This window comes from Vulpes lagopus, chromosome 10 (genome assembly GCF_018345385.1).
Source record: "Vulpes lagopus strain Blue_001 chromosome 10, ASM1834538v1, whole genome shotgun sequence".
In the NCBI taxonomy this organism is placed as follows: domain Eukaryota; kingdom Metazoa; phylum Chordata; class Mammalia; order Carnivora; family Canidae; genus Vulpes; species Vulpes lagopus.
In genome coordinates, this window is record NC_054833.1 from 50,667,661 (window position 1) to 50,695,405 (window position 27,745).

The 27,745-nt window shown below is 45.3% G+C and overlaps 1 protein-coding gene and 1 long non-coding RNA gene across 2 annotated transcripts; one reads left to right on the plus strand and one right to left on the minus strand.

Moving 5' to 3' along the window:
- The first annotated feature begins 83 nt into the window (after positions 1 to 83).
- On the plus strand, positions 84 to 5,538 carry LOC121499984. Its single transcript, XR_005990282.1, has 3 exons — positions 84 to 192; positions 1,287 to 1,369; positions 4,757 to 5,538. It is a non-coding gene; the product is annotated as an uncharacterized LOC121499984 (long non-coding RNA).
- ACAT1 (acetyl-CoA acetyltransferase 1) lies at positions 3,095 to 24,514 on the minus strand. Its single transcript, XM_041771322.1, has 12 exons — positions 24,383 to 24,514; positions 14,805 to 14,852; positions 13,239 to 13,356; positions 12,874 to 12,969; positions 12,546 to 12,646; positions 9,525 to 9,668; positions 9,119 to 9,269; positions 8,278 to 8,373; positions 6,867 to 6,980; positions 5,500 to 5,564; positions 3,760 to 3,917; positions 3,095 to 3,391 (listed from the first exon to the last, which is right to left on the minus strand). Exons 1-12 carry the CDS (start codon positions 24,452 to 24,454, stop codon positions 3,271 to 3,273), a joined length of 1,284 nt encoding a protein of 427 aa, XP_041627256.1. The 5' UTR covers positions 24,455 to 24,514; the 3' UTR covers positions 3,095 to 3,270.
- Between the last annotated feature and the right edge of the window lie 3,231 nt (positions 24,515 to 27,745).

Consider the following 27,745-nt stretch of genomic DNA (forward strand, 5'->3'; position numbering starts at 1 on the left):
GACCATGTATTTGTCTTTGCCTGGGATGCTGACACTTTCAGATATCTCCTTGTTACTGATAAGCATTCTTTCCTTTCAGGTTGAAGAACTCCCCTTAACATTTCTTATAAGACTGGCCTGGTGGTGATGAACTCCTTCAGCTCTTGCTTGTCTGGAAAACTTTCATTCAAATCTGAAGGACAACTTTGCTGGGTAAATTATTGGTTAGCATTTTTTTTTTCTTTGAGCACTTTGAATATATCCTGCTGTCTCTTTGGGCCTTCAGAGTTTGCTGAAACTCCACTAGTTTTATGGGGTGTGTGTGCCTTGTATAAGTAACAAGTCATTTTTCTCTTTCTGCTTCTAAGATTCTTTGCTTGGCTTTAGCTTTTGACAATTTATAGTGTGGGGCTGTGTGATTCATCTTTTTTGGAACTCTGGGTGCCCCAAATCTTGATTTGTCTCCTAAGCTTAAAGTTTTAGCCATTATTTCTTTGAATAAGCTCTGTGCCCCCTCTGTCTTCTTCTGGAACCCCAATAATGCAAGTATTTGTCCACTTGATGTTGTCACGTAAGTGCTTTGAGTCACCTTCCTTCTGTCTCTTCTGATCAGATTAGATTCACCACCCTGATTTCACTGTTCTTTTCTTCCACGTGGTAAAGTCTGTCTCCTCCTTATGTTTTCACCTCAATTACTATATTCTTCAGCTCTGATTTCTCTTTAGTCCTTTTATATTTTCTTTTTTGAAAGTCTCCCCTTATTTATATTGTTCTCCTAACCCAGTGAGCATCTTTATGGCTGTTTTTTGTCAGATAAATAAGTTACATCTGTCTCATTAAGGTCTAGTTAAGTTTAATCTTTGTTCTTTTCTCTAGAACAAATCCCTCTGTCTTCATTTTCCTTGACTCTCTTAGGTGGTTTCTGCCCATTAGATAAAACTGCCACATCTCATGGCCTTGACAGAGTCACATAGTGTGGAGATAAGCCTCCTCTGAGAGCCAGCTGAAGGTCTTTGTTGTCTGTTAATCTTCTGTGATTGCCCCTGCTGCCTGGTTTTCACTGGATCCTAGGGTATGCCAATACCTGGGACTGTCCCAGAGGAGAGAACTGCAGTTAGCATCTCCCCTCGATGCAGGCAGGACTGTCGGGCAGCAGCTGGGAAGGTTCATACTTATGGCCTTTCCGGAGAGAAAGTAGAGAGACTTGTTGCCAGCTGCCTCTGCACTGGAACTGGGAGTTGGGGAGCGGGGGTGGGGTGGGAGGGGGTGGGCTCCTGCCTCCAGTGATAATCGCTTCTCTGCTACAGTTCTTTGGGATCCAGGAGTGCAAGCCCTGTTGCTTATGAAAGCCAGGTCCAGGGACCCAACCTTTGGGAGGCAGCTACAAAAGGTAAGGCACCAGATGTATATACAAGCTATTTCTGGGAAGATATTGGCCATTTTTAACAGGTTCAAGTGAGAAGACAGAGGTGGGATCTGCTGGCTTCCCAGTCTCTAGGGAGGATCACAGCCCACTCCTACATATATGATCAATTCTGTCGTCCTCCATAAAGACCACTACTTTCTTTTTTCTCCTTGTTTTCAGGTTCTATAACTTTTTTAATAAAATAGTTCCTGTCCTATTTTAACACTTTCTGGCTTGACTACTAAGTAATTCGTGATACATGCTAACCTTCTCTTTTTACTTTATAATGGACTTTTTCACCTTTTACTTTCTATTCTAATTTATTGTAGAATTCATTTATATATTCTAACAGCATTTGCCTTTAGTTAGTAAAATAGGGGTAAAAACATATATATATATATGCTATATTTCCTTCCTCCCCAGCCAGTACTTTAAATTTAAAAATTAAGAAACTTTTACATCCTTGAATTCGTAATTTTGATTCTTTCCATGTGCTGGTAATAAACTTGGTCATTTTTGGAGGAAATATTAGAGCATTTTATCTAATAAGCTCTTGCATGCCTAGATATTATTGCTAGTATATTTGTTTCATTAAAAATATATAGATGTTGATCACTTGTCTTCTGATATTTAATAAAACATCACTTGTCTTCTGATATTTAATAAAACAGAAATAAAGATGTGGTCACCCATTTTTCTACCTAGATGTTTTCTCCAGAATCTTAGGATTCTTTTCATTAATTTTGCTAATGAAGTGCTCGCTTTGGCAGCACATATATTAATTTTGCTAATGAAATAAGGCCTTCAGAGTTTTTCTATTATAATTAATCCTTAGGAGTACCATGTGTTGTTTTTCTTTTTAAGAAATACCATTTATTAATTGGTTCTATATTTGTTTTACTCTCCCAGAATTGTCAGAGAGCTTTCCCATGTCACAGTTACTTCTGTTTGTCTTCAGTGAAGTATTCTAATGTATTTTGGGTTTCCTTCATGTGTCTTACCCACCTCCTATCCCAGTCAGGGCAGAAGCTTACTGAGCACAGCAGCAGTGGGACTACATGGATCGGACACAGCTCGGCTACTTACCAAGCAACTTGGCATTGTAGTCCCCCTACCCTGTGCCTCAGTGTCCTCACTTGTACCTGAGAGGAAGGAATAGTGCCACCTTCTTGAGTTCTTACAAGGCCCAAAGGACTCCATACAGATTAAAAGTCTCTAGGACAATACTTAGTGAATGAGCTACAAGTATTAGCTGTGATTACCATACAGATTTTTTAAGTATTCTGTCTGAATCTTAACATTATTTTTTTTCCTTATATTGTCACATTTTGTTCCTTCTAAGATAAGGATCCACAAGAATCATTTGCCCAGAACTTGTGGACACAGTGCCTGCCAACCATGTGGGTTCCCCAGATGAAATGCAGTTGGATACTTATGCTGCATTCTGTCCTGTTTCAGAAGTCTCTTCATTGTATAAATCCATTCAGTTGAGCAGTCCCCCCACCCTAACTTTTTCTCTCTGTGCTGCTCTCTGTGCTGCTCCCTTCCAGGCCAAACCCCCAAACACTGCCTGACAGTGTTCTGAGAAATGGTTCCCCCTCTAGCTCTGAGCACATGGGTATGTCCTATTTGTAGCAAACACTTTAAAGAGTCTACTCAACCTAAATTAGCTATATATAACATTTTGAACTTCTAAAGATTACAAGAGACTTAAAACAGGAAGAAAAATTTATAATTTCAGAAGGTTTGAGAGCTGATCTTATCTGCTTATAAAAATATTAGAAAAAAAATAGAAAATGAAACAGATTGAATAACCTGACCCAGGTGGTCAGTCATAATGATTACAGGATCCATGTAGTATTGTTGCTTTGGATGACACAAGTTGTCTACAGCTTCTGGATCAACAGGGCAGAAGCACCTCCTCCTCCATTGCAAATACTTGCAAGACCATATTCTCCCTGCTTCAAGGCATGAACCAAGTGAACGACAATCCTGGCTCCAGACATCCTAGGATTAAGAAAGCATTTATGTTAATAAATTATAGAATACCTAACCAAAACATGTTGCAAACCCAAATTAACTTACAGAATTTAACTCCTTAAATGTAGGAGACATGCAAGAAGAGCTGCAGCTTTTTAAAAAGCCAAAGCATAGATTTTAATCTTAAAATAGTGTTAGTTGTTCAGTAACAAATGCGGCAGCTCTGTGTTCGGTGTTAGATCCTATCAGAAGTGGTGTTTGCCTTTCAAGGACAGGTGGGAAGGAAGCCAGTTCCACCAAGAGTAACAGGCGTTAGCCTGAAATAGTTAAGGTTCAGACAAAACCACCATTAGGTATCCAGGAGCCTGGACAGAGCTATTGATGATTCTACCTACCCAATCGGATGTCCCAGAGAAACAGCTCCTCCATTCATGTTTACTTTTTGGGGGTCCAGGTCCAGCATTTTGATGTTTGCTAGTACAACCAGGCTAAAGGCTTCGTTTACTTCCCACATCGTAATGTCCTCTTTCTTCAGTCCTGCATCTTTAAGAACCTATAATTTTTTTTAACAATAGTCAAAACTTATTTTCATTGTTTTCTTGGAATTCTGCAATTTGGGTTTCTATTTCTCCTTGAGGCAAGAGATTTTTTTTTAAAGATTTATGAATAATGAGAGACACAGAGAGGCAGAGACATAGGCAGAGAGAGAAGCAGGCTCCATGCAGGGAGCCTGATGTGGGACTCGATCCCAGGACCCTGGGATTACAACCTGAGCCAAAGGCAGAAACTTAACTGCTGAGCCACCCAGGTGTCCAGTGGCAAGAGATATTTAAATATGGAGTTTCTTAGTTTCCAGGAAGAAGAGCCTTTTATTTTCTGATTTTCTTTTCTCATCTTACTGCACTGTGACCATAGAATGTACTTCTATTTTGCTGCAACAGAAAGAACTAGATTTTCTTGAACGTTCCATGGATACCTGAAAAGAACATATATTCTCCATTTGGGGGTTTTAACTTGATAGCCTTAAGATTACTTGACTATGTTGCTTAGTTGTAGATTTTTGATCTGTCAAATGAGAGAAGTATATTAGTTTCTACTCTTAGTATGTTTTTTCCATATCTCCTAAGCTTATCCTTTATAAAAGTTGCTGTGGGGCTATATGGGCACAGACATTCTTAGATTATATCTTCATTAAAAATTATCTCAGGTCTTTTATTCTGTTAGCTGACAGTTCCTCAGCTGTGCAGAAGGGTGTTATGGAGCTAATGGTTATTATCCTTATGAGATTATCTATAATATTGTTACTGTCCTTTTTCTTTAGAAATTGTTGTTGTGAGCAACCATAAAATTAACCCAAAACTCTTCCTCCCCCCCCTTCCTCTCTGCCTCCAGCAGGCTCAGCTTTCTAAGCTGCACAGCTCCAACTGCACAAGACAGAACACGGTGCCCCAAGTGGCAATTTCTCTGGCTCTGTCCAACCAGAGGCAGGATTGGAACTCTGCCTTCAGAATTGCACATCTCCCTCAGAAACTAGGTGATTCTGCTCCCTTCTGATCCTCTTTCCTGGTATTCCTCACTGCTTTCTGCTCTGCTGGATACTGGTCTCAGAAGGTCCCTCCCAGGGCAAGGCCCTCTCCTTGCTGAAATCACGTCTTCAGCTCTGTCTCCTGTGACTCTGAAGCAACTTCCCTTAGAGACCAAGTGCCAGCCTGGAGGATGTAGGTGTTCTTCAAAATGTACTTTTTATCTGTTCCACTGAAGCAGTAGTTGGTACGTTGCTCAAAATGTTTTCATTAGTTAGAATATTTGGGGGCACCTGGGTGGCTTAGTGGATTAAGCATCTGCCCTCAGTTCAGGTCATGACCTCAGGGTTCTGGGATCAAGCCCCAGGTTGGGCTCCCTGCTCAGCAGAGAGTCTGGTGCTTCCTCTGCTCCTCCCTCCACTCGTGTTCTCTCTCTCTCTCTCAAATAAATAAATCTTAAAAAAAAAAAAAAAAAAATGGGAAGATTTGATACCAAGCTATCTCTAGGCTTCAGCAGATGAAAATTCAACACCTAAACCCTACAGCTTTGCCATCCGCACACCAGAAGCTGGCATGACAGTGACAGAGTACAGCCCCTCACTTTGTTCTCACCTTAGGTACAGCATACGCAGGTGCAACTGGAAAATCAATAGGTTCCACAGCAGCATCAGCAAATGCTTTATTTAAAAAAAAAAATTAATAGATCATTAAAATCTTCTGCAAGTGATATCTAACAGTTGTTATATATAATATGCAAAACTGCAAGCTTCCAAATCCCAATAGATGTAAATGTATTTGTTCCTTTTCTAAGATTCTAAACTTTATAAAATTAGATCCATCATCTACACCATTGATTTTCATTAATAGGAGGTTGGGAGAATTTGTCTCCTGGGACACAATTCCACTTAATGCAGCATCCAAGGTGTAGAGGCTGAGGGCGCACCGTGGTGGCTCAGTGGGTTCAGTTGAGGTCATGATCCCCAACTTGGGCTCCTGAGTCAGCAAGGAGCCTACTTCTCCCTCTCCCTCCCTAATAAAATCTTGGGAGGATTTTTTTTTTTTTTAATGTGTAGAATAGCCTCAGGAACAAATTATTTGTTGCAAAATGCCAAAAATGCTGAGGTTAAGAAACCCAAGATCTCAACTAAAAATGAAGGGGTGGGGATCCCTGGGTGGCGCAGCAGTTTAGCGCCTGCCTTTGGCCCAGGGCGCAATCCTGGAGACCCAAGATTGAGTCCCACGTCAGGCTCCCGGTGCATGGAGCCTGCTTCTCCCTCTGCCTGTGTCTCTGCCTCTCTCTCTCTCTCTCTCTCTCTCTCTCTCTCTGTGACTATCATAAATAAATAAAAAAAAAAAAAAAAAATGAAGGGGTGCCTGTGTGGCTCAGGAGGTTAATAACACGTCTGACTTTCAACTCAGGTCTTGATCCCAAGGAATGGGATTGCACGGGTTCCACGCTTGGCGGCAAAGTCTGTCTCTCTTCCCCTTTCTCTCTCTCTCAAATTTTTTTTAAAATATAAAGTTGTAAGGCTTTTAAAAATAACTAAACTATATTTAAGTCATTAAGAAAACCAGGAAGATATTACAGCTAAAAATGTTTAAGGAGACTGAGAGTAAGACAGGTCACATGGATAAATGCAAAAATACCTAGATTTCCTCTTCCTACACCCTCAATTTCATATTCTTAATTTACCTGGCTACCTTTTCCCTCCATGCCAGGATAAAACATGTACCTGATATGCTCCTACTCATCATACAGAACAGGAAAAGATTCTTAAAGCTTACTCTTCTGTAAAATGAATTATAACAAATACTAAAGGAGCTTCTATCTCAAAATATCTATTTGTTACATTCTGTCACACAGTACAACCTCTAGATAGTAAGTAGCCAACTTCAACATTGCACATTACCAGCACAGAAACTCCATTTCAGGAAGCTTAAAGAGGTTTAGGAAGAAACAAGTTTCAAACATTTTCTACCTGCTACTCTTGCCAGCGGTTTCACCTTGAGCCTCCTGGCTGCATCTGCAGTCATCAGCACCACAGCCGCAGCACCATCATTCAGCGTGCTTGCGTTGGCAGCTGTTACTGTGCCTGAAAGCAGCAGTGAGCGTGAAGTCAAAAGCATACTTCCACACTGAATTCATTTGGTTCAACTTAAATTACTGCTTTGTGCGTGAAAAATGACCAATACATATGGAGGTAATTACTGCTTTCAGGAAACATACATGTAGCTAAGTATATATAATACAACTATAAAAGTCCATCTTGTGTTAGTTTTCTAACAGATTGTTCAAAGGTAACCCAGAAACACATGCATGATGGCAGTAGGTAAATGCTGATTTACAAGTCTTCAAAGATAAAGACCAGTTCCTTATTTTTCTTTCCCCGGGTCTAACTTTGCTTATCCACAATAGAGCAGATACCGCATCATAATCAGGTTCTTCTCTACAGTCACTTGAAGTTAAATGTCAAGAATACTAAAAATCATTAAACTATACATTTTAAATTTTACAGTATGTAAATTATGTCAACTAAGCTTTTATAAAATTAAAACCAAGTTGCAGCTACAAGTAAACTTTTGAAAAAAAAAAAAAAAACTTAATATGATGCTTGAAAAAATACTGATCCAAAAAAAAAAAAAAAGAAAGAAAAAATACTGATCCATCCCTATAGTTGGTATTTAGAAATTCAAATCAGGAAAGGCAGAAGAGTAACTTTGGATTATTATCACAACTGTATACAGCCAATTTTAAAAGGAAATTGAGGACCACCTCAAGGATTTCAAAAGCATTAATTGAGAACACTGGAATCCCATTTATGATAGCATCCAACAGTTAGTTACTTAGGACTTACTATTGCCAGACACTGGAAATAAAACAATGACAACACTGCTGTCACCTTATTCCTCAAGAATCTTACAGGGGGCACCTGGGTTGCTCAGTCTGGTAAGCATCTGCCTTGGGTTCAGGTCCAGGATTGAGCTGGCCTGAGCTGGGCTCCCTGCTCAGTGGGGAGTCTGTTTCTCCCTCTGCCCCTCCTCCTGCTCATGCTCTCTTGCTCGTTCATTTGCTCTCAAAATCTTTTTTTAAAAGAATCTGATAGGGATTTAATGTATAAACACCTCATTTCACAAACTTTCAATATAAATTACATATGAAAAACAATTCTATATTCATCCTATAATCTCTTCCCTAGAATTTATATTATTGAAGGTATTAAACAACTTTAAATATTTTTAGATATGTTATTCTCACATGAGCCTGACATACTGAAAATGTTAAATAATCTGGATGTTTTCTAGAGTTGCTGTTTTAAAATCCTTAGGCAGTTCCAAGACCAGAGATGGTATAACTTCATTTTTTGTCATGCTTCATTTCTTCATACTAACCATTTTCTTTCTGGAAAACTGTCTTTAGCTTTGGAACTTTGCTAAAGTCAACACGTTTATATTCTTCATCTTCTGTCACCAGTACATCTGGTTTGCCTACAACACAAGTGTTTTAAGTTATTACCAGTCACTCAATGAGACACTCCCACACAAGGATGCACCACTCACATCCCAAGTAAACCCTGCTCTAGAATCTATCACCTATAACCTCTGTTAGTGACCTTAAAAAGTTTATTAAGTAGTTTAACACAGTTTAAATCTTTGATTCGGCCACATCCCATCCTCTTCTCTTCCCCCTTCTTTGATCACAGATCCCATCCATTCTCCCGACAGCAGGGCATCCCACCATTCTGAACCTAGTCAGCATTTCTCAATGGGAATGAGACCATTGAGATTGTGGATTCTGCTGGAGTGGGTGCAAAGAGCTCCTACTCTGTGACTGAGCACTGCAGGGGCCACTGTAGATGGAGACAGGCTCAGAGCATGCAGCAAGGGGTACCCAGGTCCCGTCCCTGGAGCCCCCGCGCTGCTGCTTCCTGCCACACAGCCTTAGTTTTCTGGGAGGTGCCCTAGCCACTCTCTCTCTCACTTAAAAGGCTAATAAACTGTCTGTTGCTTCTATCAGATTTCCATTCCATTTCTCAAACTGAAAACATTCTTAGTGGAACTTGCAGTTGAGTTGGAAGCTGGTATTACATTGGGTTGAACTGAATTCTAACTTAAGCAAAAGTATCTTTGTCTTCAATTGAACAAAGATAAAAATGAATGAATTTAAAGCAAAATTTTTAGCAACCTGTGAAGTCTAAAAATTAAAATCTGTTTTGGAGCATCATCCCTCTACCTTTGGTTGTGACTGTGACCGGGATCACTTCACTTCCAAATCTTCCCGCCTCCCACGCCACTTTACTCCTGGTGTAGGAGCTCAGCGCATACGTGTCCTGCTCTTCCCGTGTAATGTTCATCTTCTTCGCAGTGTTCTCAGCACAGTTTCCCTGAAAAAAGTTGGAATCCTTAAAAAACAATTTACTTTGCATAACTTATAAAATACCTACTAACGTGCATAATGTAAAATAGTGGTTAGTAGTTAAACAGTTTCTTAAAATACAACTCTTTCTGTACTAGGTCATTTTTCACTCATGTTTCATCTTTAGATACTTGAGTTAGCCTAGAAGTTGGTATTTCAAAGGCAAATAAAATCAAGCAGGATTGTTTACTGGAGGGCATTCTCCTTAAAAATCAGTAATTACCATATGGATTTTATTGTAGACATCAGTGAGTCCATCTTTTACAATCAAATCTTCAAGCTTTACACCACCGTATGGGGTGGCTCCTCTGCTCATGACGTAGGGGACATTGGACATGCTCTCCATCCCACCTGCCACCATCACATCCTGCTCAACAACAAAAACCATGTCAATTCAAACAAGCTACAAGCCAGCATACCCACTACCCAGCTATCACAAACAAGTGTCTGTGGACTTCATTCATCTGTTACATGGCAAATACTGGAAGTACCCTCTTTGATCCTGATGAAAAGAAATGGTCTCTAAAGTCTGTAATGATAATTCAGAATCCAGTATTTCTGAGAATTCCAGGATCCTTCATGTAGGACTGACCATTTCCTGATGTTCTTCTAACCCTTAGTGGCACTCAACACTGCTAAACATTTAATGTCTTCTAAAAGATGACAAGTATTTGTGTTTGCAGAAATATTCCTACTTCTTTGGTGGAGATCCTCTTGACCACCTTTTCCCAGACCCCTGTGGCAACCTCCTACATGATCATCTGACATGCATCCTTGCTTCCACCCCAGCAGCGTCTACACACACACACGCAAGTCATTTTGGCTGGAATGTTCAGCCTCCTCATTCCCCTCCTTGGAGGACTCCTCGGCCTTCTCACGGAAGGCTTCTCTCTCTCCTTCCAGTCAGGTCATCCACGACCTCTGTTACACTAACACCCCTGCGCACTTTGACCCATCCACCAATATGTGAAACACCTGTTATTTCCACTAAAACTAACCAAAACGTGGCCACTGTGCGCTTACCCCGACCACCTGCATCTTCTTGGAACACTTGCCCTTCCTTCTTTTTTGTTCCCCAATTACTGAGTAACACTTTTATTAGCACTCCAGCACTGCCCTAGAGCTCTATCTATACGTCCCTTGTTACCAGAGAGCTCCTTTTAAGGCTAGAAACCTTGTCACGTTGATTTTGTCACTGGGGCCTGGCATATACAGACATTTAATGAGTATTAACCAATTAACCTGTGAGCGCAAACCAACAAAAGGAATTTGCATAGAAGAGCTAATTTAAAACAAATAGTTTAATGTAAAACATTGAGCATTAAAGGCAAGTTTTTTCTTACAGCCTTTTTTTTTTTCTTACAGCCTTTAATCAGGAATTAAGACCAATACAATTTCCAAAGAAACCTAAATATTTTGCTGGTTTTGAAATCAGGAGATTCTCAATTAGTTCTCATGTAAAATACTGAATATTTCCTGGAGATGATGGCAATAATAAGTGACAGAAAATAAGGTAGCAATTATTCTTCAACACAAAATAAAAATGGCCACTTTCCAAAATAAAAGGTAATTAAATATTCAAAATATTTCTTAGTTTTCCTGTAAGTCAGGTAATTGTATACATGCAAATAAATACCAGCTGAAAGCATTTCAATGTAGTGCAAGTAGCATTTGCTAGAAAAATTACAATAAATCAACTGAGACAAAACTGTCCTTCTCACTTTTCCAACCTGTAAACAATCTCCACTGATTTCCACTCGCTGTTGTGACAAGGGCTTAGTAACATCCCATGGTGGTGTTACCTTCTGTATAAACAAGCTCCCAACATTTACTAAGTGTGCAACTGGTACCACTTTTATGGAAAGCATTTGAAAATATAATCTGAAGATCTTCTGACTCAAGTTCTCCTTAGTTATTTTTCCAACAGATCAATTTGCACACGATGAGATTTTAACATTTTGTCCACCAGTGTCCAGGGAACGTCACATGGCAGGTGCTCAGCTCATGGGGCAGAGGGAGGATTTCCCACTAGTCTGGCTCTAGACTTGGTGTTACCACTACACTGTCCTGCTTTAGACTTTTTGGTCACGTATTTAGAAGTATTTACAAAGACAGAAGCATAGAGGTATGCATGACAGCATTACTGAAAACAGTGAAGAAGGGGAGATAACCAGACATCTATTCAGTCAGGCCCACATTATAAGCTATCGTGGTTCAACTCAGTACAACACTAACCTCCGTGCTGATGTAGAAAGACTTCCCAGACATTAAATGGGGTACAGGGCTCAAGCAACTTGCCCAAAGTTTCTCTGTTCTTAGTGGCAGAACACACAAGAGAGTGATGGACAGTGAGTCTAGGCTAAAGAAGACTTACTCCTTTTATACTTTTCTGTAGCATTTCAGTATCTGCATGTGCATACATGGTTTGTAATAAAGCATGGGCCACATTAGCCAGATAGCACTCTCTCTTTTCCCCCTCTGCCTTGCCTTATACCTGGAAACAAAGCAGGGGAGGAGTGAGAGCAGTGGCGCACTTCGCTGTGGTTCAGGTGTGCATGTGCAGTAACCTGCACACACCCCACCGCAGGCCCTCGTGCAGCATACCCCTGAGAGGCGAGAAGGCACCAGATGGGGATGTAGACACCTGTTTTCTCATTTCAACCCTGTAACTGTCGGCAGTGTCTCAGCCTCACTCCACTCAAGTGAGAAAGGAAGGGCTTGGGTCTGATCAACTCTCAGTCCGTGAATCTGCGTCTGCTCTCCTCACATCATAGCACATACATGCTGAGTGAGCAGCCACCTCCTGCTTGACCTCAGGCCAAGATGAGAGTGAATCATCGAAGCCAGTGGAAAGCACGATCTAACAAATGAACATGGGTGCTTAGATAGGTCATCATGTCTGGACGCGGTCAGTCATCGAATTCCAGGGTCAGCCTTATTCTTATCTATGATGAACACTCTTCTGGCAAATACAAAATCTGTTTTGAGTCTCCCAGAATCTCAGAAAAGACCAAATAAAGGGTCACCTGAAGACCAAAACCATTCTCTAACCAAGACAAGCTAACATTTGAACTCCTCCCCAACAGAAGACAAACTCAGACACTCCTGACCATCAGAAACAACACAGCAGCTGCACTGAGGAGAAAGATTATCAATTCTAAAGCACAAATGCTCTCAGATTTTTAGTGTGTCTTTAACACTGTGTATTATTTTAGTTATAATATGGGAAAGAAGTTCTTCTTACCTGATGCCCACACATGAGACTCTGAGAGGCCATCATGATGGCCTTCATTCCGGAGGCACAGACTTTGTTTACAGTGGTGCACGGGGTAGAAATAGGTAAGCCTAAAACCAACACAAGTCAGTCCGGAAAAGCGAAGATACTCTTCAAACACAACTCTAGGATGTAGATTAGTACAACAGAGCAGGTCAGCCTCTAATCACAACATCCTCACTCCCACCAATTTCAGTCTGCATCATGTTATGCATTTAACATTGTATTTAAGCTGAACAGCCTCCATTTTGCGCTCCCAAACATTTTACATATAAAAGCAAAGATGTATCCCCAGTACCTGCGCCCAGTGCCGCTTGCCTTGTCGGGGCCTGTCCCTCGCCTCCTTGTAGGACATTCCCCATGTAGGCTTCCTTCACTTCTTCTTTTGGAATCCCTTTGATTACAAAAACAAAACCGCGTTTCCATGTTTTATTCAATTTAAATGTAATTAGTGATTATCTAATAAGGTACATGATATTACACAGCAGGAACGGTTTCTTCTTGTCAGCTTTGAGTTTCATCCTAAACATAATACAAGGATTTCTTTACAAGGAAGTTTAGAAATACAGGCACTGAGTGTCTCTAAGTGTTATGTATATAATAAGTGAAAAACAAGTATTACAAACAACAACAACAAGCAAGAAAAGCAAAGTAGCTACTGACCTGCCTTTTCAATGACTCCCTGAATTGCAATGGAACCAAGTTTAGTGGCCGGCAGGGAGGAAAGGCTGCCCAAAAAGGATCCAATGGGTGTTCTTGCAGCACTTACTATGACCACCTCCTGGCAAGACAGAAGTCAGTAAAACTCATTACATTTAATATTGTATCCAAACCATCTTTCATTAAATACACATAATTCAGATACACAGTAGTCCCCCAAGCTTATCCCTAGGGAATATGTTCGGAGACGCCCAATGGGTGCAAGAAACCGCAGAGAGAACTGAACGCCACAGTTTGTCTTCTCTATACATACACACCCAAAATGGAAGCCAGGCTCAGAAGACCAGCGGCAGTAACTCATCAAACGGAAGTTATAACAATATGCTGTAACACAAGCTATGAGAATGTGGTCTCTCAATTGTGTGCTGGACTCGCCCTGACAAGGGTGATATGAGATGATGACATGTCTACGTGACAAGACGAAGGCGAGTGACGGACACAGACTGTGTCAGCACCGGGTTACCACAGACGCTGACCATGGCCAAGTGGAGCATGAAGAAGGGGGAGGAACCACGTTACTACCTAAGACACAGACATCTTGATGAATGACCATTTACTCGATGAAGATTAATCTCACTATGGGAGCAGCAGGAAGACTCATCAGCTCACTCATCAGCTGCGTTATGATTTCAGATCCAACAGAAAACCTCAGACAAACCAACTCTAAAATACACCTAGATCCTTCCCAACTGTCCTCAAGCAGTTTAAAAGTAGAAGCTGAAATTTCACTTCTACTCTGCAGTGAAAATATAAGACATGATCACTTGACCCGTGTTCACTGCTCAGTCAAGAACCCCAACCAAACAACATCCTTCCTGAAGGCAACTGGGCAAGGAGCCCAGGCCCACATGCTGCGTGGGGCAGCACCCCTTAAAAGGACATGTGGACTCACTGTTTCTTAAATGATTAATAACAGTAATATGAACTTTAAGAAGAAGCAGACAAAAGCTCTCGTAAACAGCATCAAACTCTCATTTTAACAACTCTCTCCTCACACTTGCCTTCTACATTCTCCTACTAAGTAAGCTCAGAGATAAATATGAGAGCTGCTCCTTCCATTTTGACAGAAGGCTATCACTAAGTCATCCAAGGGACCCATAGGATCCAGGGCAGCCCTAAGAAAACACCCAGCAAACAGACAACAGTCCTCCCTGTCTTATCCCCAGCCTAGACTGGCCCCTTCCTCCTAGTATCTTCCACGTGGCCTCTGCAGTGTCCTACACCCAATGATGAGGGTCCCAGAGTGTCAAGAAGGATACCGCACAGTTAGAGAGAAGTTTGTTCTGCAGGAGACACTGGCAAGCAGCAGCAGAAACTGAGCAGGACGCCAGACAGAGATCTCTTCACTGGCATTTGGGAGTTTAATTTAGGATTTCAACAGTGAGCCATTCTAACCCCACAGCATCCCAGGGGGACCCCATATCTATGCACATATAAGAATATACATTTTTAAGACTATATTTCTCTTTAAATTCTTGAAATTTTAAAGCACAATTTAAACATACTTACATTCAAAGTGGGTTTTGACATGTAACTTCGCTCCACGTATCTGATTGCCTGTAATATAAAGATTTGTAAAGTTACAACATAAAAAATTCTAATTTACATCTCTCAGTGATGGAGTTCCGGTGATTTCTTTCTGCTTCCTTATATTTTTATTTCCACGTTCTTCACAGCATATGTCACTGCTATAATCATTAAAAAAAAAAAATCACTGTTTTGGAATATACTTTTCTGATTAGCTCCTCGCTACAAATTTTGTTTTAACTTCTGATAACTTCATAAAGTTTAAAATCCTTAAGCCCTTTTAAAATTTTATAAAATGTAGTTTTAAGTTAAATTGTAAGTTCTACATTTATTTTAGACTACCGCAAGAAAATGTCCTTATTGCTCAAAAAATATTTAAATAAAACTTGCTATTTCTTTCATCTACTTCTAACAAATGGATCTGATTCATCTGAAGCAAACCCACCTCATATAAATATGGTCTGTATTACCAAATATGTTATTTTTTAAGAAAGAAAACTGCAAGTAACTTGCCCCTACATCTCAATTCTTTCCACACTGCTCTTAGAAATAAATGCCAAGAACAAGTAGAGATAATACAAGTCACAGTTCACAGACCTGACTGATCTCAAACTGGACAATTCACAGAACGAAGAATTAATTTTTTATCCTCTGAAGTCAGAAAGCTTAATAAATATTCAAATATGACCACTCGTATTTAGAACCTAATCTCGTTGATAGTTATCAATGGCCAATTGTATCTCAGAGCAATCAGCAGCCTACAAATATCTAAAAGTTGGTCTTAGTGCAAACAACCAGTTAAAGCTTCAACTTAGAAGAGTACAAAAAGAACACAGATGCGACAGAGAAGCTACAGCAGAGAGAGAACCACAACCACCACAAGGTAACCTCCCCGAACTGCTTTGTAAAGTGAGTAGATGAGAACGGATACATGCATATGGCAGTTTGGAGACAGAATGTTTTACTGGGGCGGGAGGAGCACAGAATTTCAGACAATCGTTTTTCCAGTGTTAAAATGACAGAGTCACTTTTATGTAGAAAGCTGATATCAACAATTCTGCTATAATGGGCAGCCCAGGTGGCTCAGCAGTTTAGTGCCGCCTTCAGCCCAGGGCGTGATCCTGGAGACCTGGGATCGAGTCTCACGTCGGGCTCCCCGCATGGAGCCTGCTTCTCCCTCTGCCTGCGTCTCTGCCTCTCTCTCTCTCTGTCTCTCGTGAATAAATATTTATTTATTTCCTTGGCTGCTTCCAGGTTGGTGCAGCAAGGTCTCCTCACTGCAGACATGTTGAAACAGCTAGAAAAAGAAACTGAGCATGGCAAAGAAAAAACAGAGCCTGGAACTCACTCAAAAGGGACAAGAAGAAAGAAGAAGGAGCTTCCTTCAGATTAGTTTTATTTTATTTTCATTTTTGCAAATAAAAGTATTTTAAAACCCTTTAAAAAAATAAATAAATAAAAATAAAAATAAAAATAAATAAATAAATATAAATATATAAATATTTATAAATAAATATTTATTTATTCACGAGAGACAGAGAGAGAGAGAGGCAGAGACGCAGGCAGAGGGAGAAGCAGGCTCCATGCGGGGAGCCCGACGTGAGACTCGATCCCAGGTCTCCAGGATCACGCCCTGGGCCAACGGCAGGCACCAAACTACCAAGCCACCCAGGGATCCCCTCATGAATAAATAAATAAAATCTAAAGACAAAACAAAATAATTCTGCCATAAGAAATAACCTAATTTAATCCTGATTTAATTCAAAAATATAATTATTATCATCTTCAGTGCAACCCCTATTCAGAAGAGATGGCTTTACAGTCTTTGTGAGGAAGAGATGACAGAGTCACCTACTACGACCTGATCCCTCATTGGCTCAGTAACCACTGAGATCACTGACTTTCCAGAAGGCATGTTGGGAACTTGAGATCCTATAAAATATGGTCCCTACACTCAAGCAGCATTACAAGTTTACAAAAGGAGAAATGTTAAAATTACCCATACATATTCCATCATCCAAAGACAAGTTGGTAAAAAAAAAACACAAGAGGCATAATAAACAAGCCACCCCTTGGGTTCGGAGGAGATCTGAGTCCATCTGCCTCACTGAAGGACTCCTCCCTGTCAGCCATGCAAGATCAAGTGCCCCCTTGACATATCACGTAATTTGGAGTGTTGCCCCTAGAACCTACTTATTGTGAAGGATTTCAGCATATTGATCGAACTCTTGTCTTACAAGTTTTGACTTGGATTCCCAAATATTTGGAAACTAACACACTTTTAATGGAAACCCATTATCATACTCTGTGGTCTCTATCCAAAGCAGTGATAGTCCCCATTCGTGGTAGACATGCCGGTCACTACCTCTCCAACTACACTCCTTCCTCAGGAGGATGCAGAAGGCACTGCCCTGAGTACCTCTGACTCCCACCCCCCGCTGGCCCCAGGGCCGGAGGGACCAAGAGTGAGGTGGACTCTGACCCAAGCTGGCACTGAGACCGGGTCAACCAATGACAACAGGCATGTGAGCTGAGAGGTCCCAGGTGCTGGAGCTGGGGGGCACCACAGCTAAGCAACACCGTGTCAAAGCAGACACTACGGCAGGATGAAAGCAGAGAAGCAGGGAACAGAACAAAAATACTCCGAGAAGGGCAAAGAGCAGGCCACACAGCAGAGCAGAGGAGGTGCCTTGGTCACTGACCGTGAAGTCAGGGTTCCAACCGGGCCAGCACCGCTTTACTTCCCAGCCTTGGGTGCCAAGGGCTGGCGTCGCATGTGTTGTCAGAAGTGCCCTCCCGGGGGAGTGGGGAATGGGAGGCAGCTCCCTGCAGTCACAGCACCTCCACTAAGCTGTGTGTCTCCTGCAAGGTTTCTGGTATCTCCATTTCGCCGACTCCCCCGCCCCCCACCTCCAGTTGTGCTTCACCCTCCAGATGCCACACCCTCAGGTCTCCCTCCCTGCTCCCCTCACCCCATCCTCCTGGACCCTCCACAAGCCCACAACAGGCTCCAGTTCCTCCCACCCACACAAGCACAGCCCCCTGAACCCACATTCCCCCTGAGCCTTCGCCTCATTTCCTGGCTCCCAGATACACGAGTCCTCCACCCAGCGACTCCAAGTTTGCTGCCCGGTCCTCCCCTCCTGTTCACCGTCTGACCGCCTCCACCAGGCTGTCCAGCCCACCGGCTCCACTCTGGTGGGCACGGCACTGCCAGCTGGCTGTCCTCCTCCGCAGGGCGCTAGGGGAGTGGACCGAGCCACCGCCTCCCTTCTGCCTCCCGTCTGAGGTCCCCTCCCACCCGGGTGTGGCATCTCCTCCTCCCCTGCCCCACCCCAGCCCCACGTCCCATGGCCTCTCCCAGCCCTTGTGTCTCCTGAAACAGCATGTCCATCCTCAGGACTGGCCCAGCAGTCTCCAGCCTTGACCTCTGCACTCACCCCCAGACCCAGAGGCCAAGTGCTGCCGTGACCACTTGAGTGTAACGTCCGAATGAGCGTGCCCAACTTTCACCCAGGAAGGCAGCCTCTCCCCGGTACGTCCCACCTCGGAGCGCCGCACTACCGCCAGCAAGGAGGACACGGGGGTGAGGACACGGGGAGGACACGGGGTGCATAAGCCACAATCCTAGGACTCGCTCTCCCATCTGCCCTGAGACCAGGTACTCTAGGGCGGACGCTGCCCACTCTGCATCCAAACAGCCGCCACGTCTCTCCCTGCTCCATCTCCACCACAGCCACAGAAGCCCAGCCACCTCTCCTGCTAGTGTCACAGCCACTTGACACTGACCCGCGGTCTATCCAGTTTTTAAAACATCAATCAAATCTCATCACTGCCCTGGTCAGTCCTTCGGTGGCTTTCCATCGCTCCCGGAATGACACCTGTACCCTTTCCTTTATTCCACAACAACCTGCTCCTAACTTCTTCCCAAACTCACCTCACTCTTGCTCTGTGAGTCCGCTCCCTCCTCAGCCCGTTCCCCATCCCCCCCACCCCAGATGCGCCAGGAACAGCCCATCCTTGTTATCCTTGTTCACTCAGAGGCGCTAAGGAGCCCTTCCCTCGGTGTTGTCCCCGACCATGCGACCAGCCAGACCAGCCAGCCCGCCGGCCCGGGCACGTCTGCCTCCCTCCTCCCTTCCGCAGGCTCACCTCCCGCAGCGTGAACAGCGTGGCTCCGTCTCTGTCCCTCTCTCTCCTTCTCCCGACCTCCACTGAGCTCCAGCTTCCCAGGAGCAGGGCTGCCCTTCCTCGCTCACGGCCCGCCCCAGCCGAGCTGCCTGAGGATCCCCGGAGCAGAGGAAAAGCCAGGTCGGGGAGGCCGCGGGCACGGAGCGTCCTTGTAGGCAGCGGCCCAACACCACCAGCGGGGTCGGGGTGGCTGGGCTGGGCTGCACCCGGGCCCCAGGAAGCTCACCCGCCCGGCAGCCTCCACAGCAGCCTGGGTGGTCGCTGGTGCTTTCCAGAATATGCACTTTTGTGACCCGGTGACCTGTCTCCACACCTGTCTCCGAGAAGAGACAGTGGTTACTCACGGTCGCTCTCTCCGGGACGGCGGCAGATATGGAACAAATATTTGAACAAAATCTGATGCTCGCCAGCAAGTGTGAAGAACAGCATCACATGGAAGGTCAGGGCTTCGTGAGGCAGAGAAAGGGCCACCGAGCTACCAGGGGAGGGCCTCTCCACGCGGGGGTCAGGAGCCGGGGTCAGGAGCGGCTCCGGCGGCTGAGAGGCCCGTGCTAAGGGCAGCCCTGGAGCATCTGGAAGGGCGCACCCAGCACGGGGAAGCAGCACAACTGAGGCCCTGACAGACAGACACACCTGGCACATGGGGAGGACACGGTGGGGGAAGACATGGGGCGGGAAGGACATGGGAGGAGGACACGGGGTGGTCAGGACACATGGGACACATGGGAAGACATGGGGCGAGGAGGACACGGGGAGGAGGACTCGGGGGAGGAGGACACGGGGTGAGGAGGACTTGGGGCGAGGAGGACACAGGGGAGGAGGACACCGGGGGGAGGACATGGGGCGAGGACACAGGGGAGGACACAGGGAGGAGGACACTGGGGAAGTCACAGGGTAGTGAGGACTCGGGGTGAGGAGGACACGGGGGAGGAGGACTCAGGGCAAGGAGGAAATGGGGGAGGTGGATACGGGGCAAGGAGGACATGGGGGAGGAGGACACGGGGCAAGGAGGACATGGGGGAGGAGGACACGGGGCAAGGAGGACACGGGAGGAGGACTCAGGGCAAGGAGGACATGGGGAGGAGAACACGGAGAGGAGGACTCGGGGCGGTGAGGACAGAGGGAGGAGGACACGGGGGAGGAGAACTCAGGGGAGGAGGACACTGGGGGGAGGAGGACACGGGGGGGTGAAGGACAGAGGGTGGTGAGGACAGAGGGAGGAGGACACGGGGCGAGGAACACAGCCAGTGGAGCCCCACGAGGAGGAGTCTGTGTAGTGGTTTGGGCAATGACAAGCCAGCCAGGGCTCTGCCACCGAGGAAGACTCTGTGCCACCGAGGAAGCGCAGGGCAGGGGGCCGGCTGGGCAGACACAGGGAGGAGCCTGGGGAGGAGCACAGGGACAGCAGCTAGGGGTGGGTTTGCAGCGTGCGTTCAGGCAGAACCAGCCAGTGGCCCCCAACATTCATAGTTTACAGGTAAGGAGAAGAAAGCAATTTGAAGTCCTAACCCACAGTGCCTTAGGATATAATTTTATTTAGAAATTGGTCTCTAGAGAAGGAATCAAGATGAGGTCATCAGGGTGGCTTAATCCAGTATGACTGATGTCCTTATCAAAAGAGAGGGGAAAACTTTAAGATTTTATTTATTTGACACAGAGAGAAAGAGAGAAAACAAGCAGGGGGAGTGGCAAGGCACTTCATCCCAGTGCCCTGAGATCCTGACCGGAGCCGAAGGTAGACGCTTAACCCACTGAGCCACCCAAATGCCCCAAAAAGATAAAGTTTTAACACAGAGAAAGAAAGAGAAGCACAGAAGAAAGATGAAGAGAAGATGGGGGAGATTGCCATGTGCAGATGGAGTGCAGGAACGACATCTCCAAACCAAGGAACTCCCAAAGACCGCCAGCAAAGCACCAGAAGCAAGGACAAGGCAAGGGGGGGGATTTCCCTCCAGGATTCGGAGGGTGTGGGGTCCTGCCAACACCATGATTTCAGATTTCCTGGCCTCCAGAACATTGTTGAAACATTTTTGTTGTTTAAAGCTGCCCAATTTGTGGTATCTTGTTGAAAATCTCACCTCCCCTGGCTTTTCAGAAGACACTACATCCCCCGGCTTTTCTTTCTTTTTTTTTTTTTAATTTTTTATTTATTTATGATAGTCACACAGAGAGATAGAGAGAGAGGCAGAGACACAGGCAGAGGGAGAAGCAGGCTCCATGCACCGGGAGCCCGGTGGGATTCGATCCCGGGTCTCCAGGATCGCGCCCTGGGCCAAAGGCAGGCGCCAAACCGCTGCGCCATCCAGGGATCCCCATCCCCCGGCTTTTCTTCCATGACACCATCCTCTCTTCACTCACCTTTGTGTTCTACGCACCCAGACTGTCCTGACACCGCGTCTCCCAAGGGCCTCATGCCAAGCCCTCCCCACCCGCTGTCGGTGAGCTCGTCAATGCCCATGGATGCCATTCTCATCTGCACTGCTGATTCCCAAATCTCAATTTCCTCCAGTTCTTAGTGATCAAACTGGCAACTCCAAACTCAAGGCCAAAATACAACTCATCACTTTCTGCTGCCACATCTGTTCCTCTGAAAACCATTACTACCCATCCAAACAGCAGGCCAAGGCCCCCAGATTATACCCAACTCCTTCTCACTAAGCCCCTTTTAGCCAATCAGTCATTAAAGTCAACAGATTCTACCTCCAGGCTATCTCTGGCACCTTCCACATCAGATCGCTATCACTACCTGCTGGCTTGCCACAACTCTATACTGGCTGGTATAGGACTGAGGTGCAAAAATCCACAGGGTGAAAGGGAATGAGAAGGAAGCAAAACAGTGAGGGTATCCATTAGGATCCAACCGGGAAAATAAAAACCATTCTACTTAAAATATAATTTAATGCAGAGATTAAATATACAGATGATAGAAAAGCTATGAACAACAGAGGCAGGCAGTACAGATTAGCAACAGGAAGGCATTAGCACACATAGGCTGTTGGGACACAGGGAAGCAGGAGGTTACCAAACCCAAGGGGTCAGGCTCACCTTGCAGAAGAATCAAAGGAGCCACAGACATTATCAGAAATACCATCTAAGGGCAGACAGAAAAAAATTATCCTGGCTTCACCCTTCCAATCTCCCATCCAGAAGCCAGCTGATAGACGCTGTGATGTTTGCACCTGCAAGGGTCAGCCCCACAGCAACACGCACAGAGGGAAAGGAATCTGGCAGCAAATGGGCTGAAGACTGGCAAATTGCAGGGAAGTATTTTAAAGTCTGAGTATTAAAACAATAATTTGGAGTCAAAAACAGTGAAACAGGTGTTTCAAGGGGGGGGGGGGGATGGTCAATAGTATCAAATGCAGTGTAAGGTCAAGAGGAAAGAAAAAAACCACTGGTACTCTTCAAATGAGGGGCACAGAAGTCTAATTCCAGAGGCTTAAAAAGAAAGGATATTAAAAAAGAAAAAAGTGGTTACAACTGGGAAAGGCAAGCTCTGATAAATTAGTTCATTACTTTGCTAACCAAAAGGGAAACTTTGTATTTGAAGGTAAACATCAAAGAGCCAGTCTAATGGGTGAAGGTCAAGTTCCATTCAACAAACTGGCACTAACTATTGAAAATCTTGTTACAACAGGTTTCCAGTAAACGATTGCTTATTTCAAATAATGACCAATACTGATTCTAGAATTCAAAAAAATGAGCATAAATCATACACTGTAAAACCTACAGCTCCTTTCTACTCAGCAATATGTGCTTGATCGTAAGATCTTAATTAAACTATAAATTACAAGGATTCTGGGGTGGCTCAGCAGTTGAGTGTCTGCCTTTGGCTCAGGGTGTGATCCCAGGGTCCTGGGATCGAGTCCCACTTCGTGCTCCCCAGAGGGAGTCTGCTTCTCCCTCTATGTCTCTGCCTCTCTGTGTCTTTCATGAATAAATAAATAAAACCTTTTTAAAAAGAGGGTTCTGTATTTGTTTTGGGTTTTTGTTTTGTTTTGTTTTGTTTTTTTAAGAGAATTGAGTTCACCTAATAGGCCTGGTCAACACTGGTTGAAACCCAGGTTAACCTAAATACATTTTTCCTGACTTCCCAAATCAGTACATGAAATAACAAATCTGCTGATCAAGAACTGATCCGGGTACATTTCCCAATTCCCCTCTGCCACTAGGTTACAGGTGGAAAAAGAACTCTTTCCTGTAAACCCCACCTCCTGACTTCTCTCTTAGCTCACTCACCCAGGATTATTTTTAATTTTTTTTAAGATTTTATTTATTTATTCATAGAGACACACACACACACACAGAGAGAGAGAGAGAGGCAGAGACACAGGCAGAGGGAGAAGCAGGCTCCATGCAGGGAGCCCGACGCAGGACTGATCCAGGGTCTCCAGGATCACACCCTGGGCTGCAGGCGGCGCTAAACCGCTGCACCACCGGGGCTGCCCACCCAGGATTATTTTTAGTCTTCCTTCTCCACTTCCTCACATCCACTCCCTACTTGTCAAGTTCTACATTTATTCTTTCACAAATCTCCTGCATAACGCTGCTCCCCTTTATACCCTCAGCACACAGCTCTGGTTACTTCACGCCGAAACAGTGTTTCTTTCCCGCACTTCCATCCTCCCTGACTTCTGGTTATGACAAAACCCAAAACATCAACCGTCTGCCCTGACCTGGGTCAAGCCCAAAGTCTTGCAACAATGGATGGATTTCAAAATGTCTGGCCCAAACCAACCTGGCAAACTCGCCTCACCCAGCCACGCCCTGGCGTTCTCTACTACTCCCGAGGTTTTGCCAGGCGGTAAATCCAAGATGCAGGTTCCCACGCTTTGACGCTGCCCTTCTCAAGGCCCTCGCACCCGGTTCCCTAAACACAGGACGAGAAGGGGGAGTGGGGAAGCACACCTCAGGGCGCCCTCAGTACGTAACACCATAGGCTACAGTCTGCTCCTGGAGTGGGGAGGAGCCGCTCATTCTCCCCCCTAAGTGTGCAGCAGCAGCAGAGCAGGTGCATTTGTCCATTCTCCCTTAGGGCCCCACCCCAGCAGGCGCGATGGAGCCCCGCTGCAAGAGCACAAGCACATTTCGGAGAAAGCCCGGTGCAGCGGGACGGCCCAGGCCGCGGCCAAGCAGGGCCGGGGCCGGGCTCCGCGCACCCCTCGCCAAGGCGTGCGGAAGCGGCGGAGACCCCGCGAACGCCGGGGACGCACAGGCGCCAGGTGGCGGCGCGTTGTGCGCGTGCGCGGCGTCGGTGGGCTTCCCGGGCGCGGGTCCCCAGGCCTAAGCCGGGGGCTCCGCGCGCCGCAGGCCGGGGCTCTCCCAGGCGGGGGCCGGCAAGCCGCGGCCTGGGCCCTAGCCCCCCTCACCTGCAGCGGCCTCCGGAGCAGGGGGCTGCGCCCGCAGGCGCCACCGCGCAGAAGGGCCGCCAGCACAGCCATGACCGAAGGGCGCGGAGACAAACCTCAGAGGGCGGAAGGCGCCGGCGCGCGCAGCCAAGTCCCCGCCCCGCGGCCCCGGCCCGCCCCCTCCTCCAATAGCAGCCGCGGACGGCGACGGCGCGCGCGCCCATTGGCCGGCGGGCGGGGCGGCGGGGGGCGGGGCCACAGAGGACGGACGCGGCCCCAGGCGCTGGCCCCGACCGCCGCCGGCTCCTGCCCGACTGCCAGGCCCTTTACCCCACTTCTGACCTTGCCAGGCCGGCGGTGGAGGTGTCACCCGGGCGTTCTGCGCTCGCGGAGCTGCTTCTCCCGCTCAGACCCACCCGGCTCATCCAAATACGATTGAGCAACCCAGTTAGCGTTTCATGTGTGGTGAGATACTTTTGCAGTTGTGTTTCAGTAGGAGGAATAGGATACATGTTAATAGCTAACTTTACGGAGCAATTAATAAGAATCAGTCTTTTTACTAAAAGATTCTATTTATTTGAGACAGAGAGAGAAGACGAACAGGGGTGGGGGCGCAGACAGGGAGGGAGAAGCGGCCTCCCCGAGGAGCAAGGAGCCCCATGGGGGGCTGGATGCCAGGACCCTGGGATCATGACTGAGCTGAAGGCAGACGCCTCACCGACCGACCCCACAGGTGCCCCAAGAGTTTCTTTTTATTTTTTAAGTAATCTCTATGCACAACCTGGGGCTGGAACTCAGACCTAGAAATCAAAAGTCACATGCTGGGGAATCCCTGGGTGGCTCAGTGGTTTAGCGCCTGCCTTTGGTCCAAGGGCATGATCCTGGAGTCCTGGGATCGAGTCTCACATCAGGCTCCCTGCATGGAGCCTGCTTCTCCCTCTGCCTGTGTCCCTGCCTCTCTCTCTCCTCTGTGTCTTTCATGAAAAAGTAAATAAATAATCTTAAAAAAAAAAAAAAAAGTCACATGCTCCACCTACTGAACCAGACAGGTGCCCACACGTTAAGAATTACATTAATCCTGGGGCATCTGGCTGGCCCAGGTGGTTAAGCATAGGACCTCGATTTCAGATCAGGTCATCTCCAGGATGATGAGATCCAGCCCGGGGTCAGGCTCTTCACTCCGCACTCTGCTTGGGATTCTCTCTCCCTTCCCCTCTGCCCCTCCCACTCGTGCTCTCTCTCTCTCAAAAATAATTAACTAATTTTTTTTAGGTATTATAGTAATCTTCACAAAAAAAAAAAAACAACCATGAATTAGATGCTGCAGCATCCACCCCTTAACTAATGAGCTAACGGAAGTATTAAGAAGTTAACTTTTTATTCACCATTGCACACTGTGGTAGAGCCAGAGTCTGAACTGACCATCTTTACATTTCATCCCTTTCCTGTGCCTTTTCCCAGAGAACCACGGAAATGTTAGCTATGACTATTTTCCTCACATTTGGGGAACCCGTTCCTTAACCTTGAATCTCTGTATCTTGAACATTATTTTCTTTTACGTTGATTGTCATATGGAAGATAAGGAGTAACCATGTACAAAGTGAACACCTCAACTTACCCCAAGCCCATGTTTTTCCTGAAGTAAAATTCTTAACCTTCATTACATTTTGTTGATACTATGTTTTGTTGGCAGCTGAGGGAGATGGTGTTTTTGAAAGACGGCCAGCCCTGGAGTTAGCCCACCCCACAAGCTCCTCTATCAAGGTAACTTATGCTTACACCTCCAGCCAGAGGTGAGATCTGTGTTCGCTTCCCTGGAATTCACAGGGGACACTCACTGCCTGGACCAGTCAGTGTGGCAGAATTGAAGTTGTGTGGCTTCCAGGCAAAAATATGGACAAAAAACCTTCAGATGATTCCAGTTCCCAGCCTTCAACCCTTCCAGGCAAAAGCCCAGACATGATGGAGCAGACATGGGCTTCCCTTGTGTGCTCTATCTGAATCTGGAAACCGTGAAAGAAATTAAGTGGCTGTTTTTGTTTTAAACTATAATGTTTGTGGTCTTTTTTAACAAAGCAATACATATGCACAGCACCCCTAACTTTAACTTCCCAGGTACCCCAGGTTGTCCCTTAAAGTTTGTTTGATGCCTTCATCTACCAGAGCCTCTATATTCATGGTCATCAAGTCCTACTACCTTCCTTTGAATGTCACACTCAATGCTCTCTCTTGCTGACCCTCCTCCAGGCCAAGTACATACCTTTCCATACCTATTGCTTCAATAGCTACTGAAAGAAAATATTACAATATCTATCCATGTTTAAACTGTGTGTGTGTGTAAGACCCAAAATAGATAATATGTGCATATTATATAAATATATAAAAATATATGAAAATGTATGTATGTGTATCTATCTATCTATCTATATATATAGAGATACACATACATATCAAATAAATAGATGTTGTGAAAGGTCAAAACTGGTGAGTCCAGGAGGGGATCAAACAGTGAAGGATGAGCAGGATATAATACTAGTTACTTCTGCAGCTCTTAGTACAGGACACTTCTTTCACAGTGCACTTCATTTAATCCTCTCAAAAACCCAGTGAGTTAGGGAGTGTTACTATCCACATTTTATAAGTAAGGAAATTCAGATACAAAAGTACCAAAATTTGTCCAAGGTCACAGAGCAAGTAGTGACCAAGCAGCAGTTTGAACCTAGGCAGTCTGGTCTGGATCTAAGGTCTTAACCTCCATCCTAGTTTTGCCTTAGGAGAGACTTGCCCTAGAAGAACAGGGGCAGGACACCTGGGTCCCACTTGTGGTTTTGACTCAGGTCATGACCTCAGGATTGTGAGACTTAGCCCTGAATCCCGTGTTAGCTCCAAGGTCAGTGGGGAGTTTGCTTGGCACTCTCCCTTTCCCTCTCTTCTTCCCCACACTCAGTCTCTCTTTCTCTCTCTCAAATAATAAATAAATAAATATTTACAAAAAAGAGAGCTGACTTCTGTGCTTAAAATATATATATATATATATATATATATATATATATATATATATATATATATTTGAGAAAAAGAGAATGAGGGAGGAGAAGAGCAGAGAGGGAGGGTGAGATAGAATCCTCAAGCAGGCTCCCTGCCCAGTGCAGAGCCCAATGCAGGGCTTGGTCCCAGGACCCTAAGATCATGACTTGAGCTGAAGCCAAGAGTTGGAAGCCCAATGGACTGAGCCACCCAGGTGCCCCCAGGGGTCAGGTTTGATTGGACAATTGTGCCATCACAGGAAATACTGCCACTCTGTTGGACAGGACAGCTTCTAGAGATGTTCAAAGAGACTTAGGGGCATTTGAAGGAGAAGGACAGCAAATTTACTCTTGAGTT

Bases quoted from the DNA above. Each gene is read 5' to 3' on its own strand.
- ACAT1 (XM_041771322.1), bottom strand. From the start codon at position 24,454: ATGGCTGTGCTGGCGGCCCTTCTGCGCGGTGGCGCCTGCGGGCGCAGC. The intron at 9,669-12,545 runs GTAAGAAGAACT...GTTGTTGAGCAG, and splicing joins GTCTCATGTGTGGGCATCAG to GATGTGATGGTGGCAGGTGG. The intron at 9,270-9,524 runs GTAATTACTGAT...AACTTTTTTCAG, and splicing joins TCTACAATAAAATCCATATG to GGAAACTGTGCTGAGAACAC.